At 36.6% G+C, this 2,882-nt stretch overlaps 1 protein-coding gene across 1 annotated transcript; it reads right to left on the bottom strand.

Moving 5' to 3' along the window:
* Window positions 1–515: 515 nt before the first annotated feature.
* LOC140178556 (protein FAR-RED IMPAIRED RESPONSE 1-like) lies at window positions 516–1,151 on the bottom strand. Its single transcript, XM_072215741.1, has 2 exons — window positions 1,000–1,151; window positions 516–909 (listed from the first exon to the last, which is right to left on the bottom strand). The coding sequence occupies exons 1-2, from the start codon at window positions 1,149–1,151 to the stop codon at window positions 516–518; spliced, it is 546 nt and encodes a 181-aa protein (XP_072071842.1).
* Between the last annotated feature and the right edge of the window lie 1,731 nt (window positions 1,152–2,882).

Below are 2,882 nucleotides of genomic sequence, written 5' to 3'. Positions count from 1 at the left end.
TTCTCCTCTTCCACCTTCATACATACCGATGGCCCCTCTTCAGCAACTACAGAGACTCTACAATCAGCCTTCTTCACGAACTCAGTTTGAACATCCCTAAACATGCTGGTAGTGTACTCCTACTGAAATTGTCTCTCCATAGGTGAGCTCGTTGCACAAGTGATAACCCCCTCAAATCTGCTGCATCATCCTCCAATTCCCTCTACTCCTTGATTCCAAGCACATTGTCATATTCGTGAACAAATTGGACCAAGCTAGTCCTACTGTGTAAGAATCTATCGAAGAATGCGTGCATGCTCTCACTCCTTTGCATACTCCTCATGGCAGCCCAAAATTCACCCTTGAAGTATATGGGAACCCATATGCGTCGGTCATAATATAGGTCTACAGAAAAAAAACCATTTTTAGCAAAGAAACCTTACACTGAACTTATTAATACAAAACAGATAAAGCCAGATACCAAATAATTGTCAATTAAAGCGCGTAAAGTAATTGTACACTAACAGACCTGACAGTTATGTGTTGTTATGTAAGTTGTACTCAACTATAAATTCAGACCAGTTATCCTCAAATGACTCCACAGTCCGAGAGTTCCACACAATGTCATTGAGGTCATCATACAACTCTCTATACCGGCGATAACCTCCAAACTTATGCGGTAACTTCTTCATAGTGTGCCAGATGCACCACCGGTGGCGTGTATCTGGTAACACATTTCTGATGGCATGGAAAATGAATCTGCATTGATCGGTGATGATCTGCGGTGGAGCAGTTCCCATGCACTTCACCCATTTGCTAAAAACCAACTCATAACTTGGAATTTTCTCATTCCCCAGCAGAGCACAACCGAGGAGGGTAGACTTACCACGGTAGTTAACACCGATGAACGACGCAAACGATAATCCATGCCTACATGAAAAAATAACCACAAATAAGAAATCCCACTCACGACCGAACAAAATTAAAAAAAAAGGGAAAAAAAACATAACTACTTCATACCTGTTTGTACTATACGTGCTATCAACTGACACCACGTCTCCGTAATATTTGTACGACGCTCTACATCTTGCATCCACCCATACTGCACTTCTAAATTTACACTCCTCGTCCAACTTTACCGCGTAGAAGAAGTTCGGATTGATGTCCTTCATTCTTATGAAGTAGTTCATTATCTCCCTAACATCCGCATTCACGTTGCTGGTTTGGAGCCTTACTGTAATATAGTTTCTTAAATCCTTTTCTAAGAATCCCACGTTAGACGGCCCCCAGCCTCATTTGCCAAAGCTAGAAATGTCTTGTTTGGTCGAATCCCAGCCTCATCATTATCCTTGATCACGCACTTCGCATGCATGGTCAGATCTCTATACTCATGGTAGTGCACCGCCTTTCTTGCTGAATATGGGTTATGCCTCAAATCAACCTTGAACAAAACCCACTCTTGCATGTCCTTATCAAACTTCACATATATCCTTGCCTTGCACCCAGCAGCTGAAATCGTGTTCTTCTGCATTGGTGCTTTGACACGAGACCTGCAGCACCCGTCCCGATTACAGTGGACAGCTTGGTTAACAGGTTTCTTTGTGATCTTGTCACATGTTGTCGTCCTTATCTTAGTTGCAAATCCTACTTTCTTTGCGTAAGTAACATAGAATTCATGAGCCATCTGCAACTGCACAAACTGCATTCCAACTCTTGGTATTTTGTCTTCTTGAAGGCAAGTAACTACATTTCAGATTAAATAAAAAAAACAATCATTACCATTAATGATCAAATCAAACATGCGGATCATGACTACACAAAATTGAACTAGAGTCCAAAACCTCGCAACCAATATCCATCTCTTCACTTCCAACCTCAGTAACATCCGACAGTCGCATGGCCTGCAATTCCAAAATAAACACAGAATACAAAAAAAAAAGAAAGAAAAATCCTTATTAAATATCATGTAAATAAAACCTCAATAATCAGCACCAAAATTGCAACAAAAACTAGAAATCAATTTAATCATCCTATCCATTTTAGCTTAAAAACAAATGCATAAAAATACAATGATGCGTAATTGAATTAATTATTTCATTTTACCTATTATATAAGTATTGTTACTATTATGTATTCTCTTTCACAATGTCATTGTACCTCACCTAGCTGAACATGCAATACATACAATTACCATACCATACGAAAAAGTATAGTATAACATGTGAGATTTATATAGTATATATTTCTCATTTTGGTTTGGTTTCTACTTTTTTATAAATTATTTTATTTTTATTGGGCTAATGTATTACAAAGAAACTAAAACAAAACCCTTTTATTGGACTCTTATCATACACATAGTTCAGTACTCGATTTTAGCACTTGCTTTACCCTAGAGTTGCTTTTTTTATTCATTCAATGTATAATTATATACATAAATTCTTATCTAAACATGCAGGAAGCATATTATATACCCCATCAGTTGATAACTCTTTCCTATTACATTTTTATTTTCAAATATATTCTTCATAGTAATAAGACCATTAGCTGTAACTTAAATTCAACATACATCACTACTAAGATTTCAGGGGACTTATGGGCATCATGCATAGAAACATGGGTGATTAATTATTGAGTAGCAAGATCTCCAAATGTAATCAATTCTCATGCTTATACATGCAATCAAAATTTGGTTATATAAATTCATAGAAGATAGTCCAATAAAGAAGTAGTCTCTTCCCGAGACAAATCAATATGCCATGATTAATTAATTTATGTAAATTCTCCATACATTTAAACATACCATTCAATATAAAACAATAACAAATTTGGATGAATCATGAATGTTTATGATGTATCTGGGTAAGCATTAAACATATAATTAAACACGCCATTTGCATTGAGAT

Source organism: Arachis hypogaea, chromosome 14 (assembly GCF_003086295.3).
Source record: "Arachis hypogaea cultivar Tifrunner chromosome 14, arahy.Tifrunner.gnm2.J5K5, whole genome shotgun sequence".
Taxonomy (NCBI): domain Eukaryota; kingdom Viridiplantae; phylum Streptophyta; class Magnoliopsida; order Fabales; family Fabaceae; genus Arachis; species Arachis hypogaea.
This window is presented reverse-complemented; position numbering and strand designations above follow the sequence as displayed.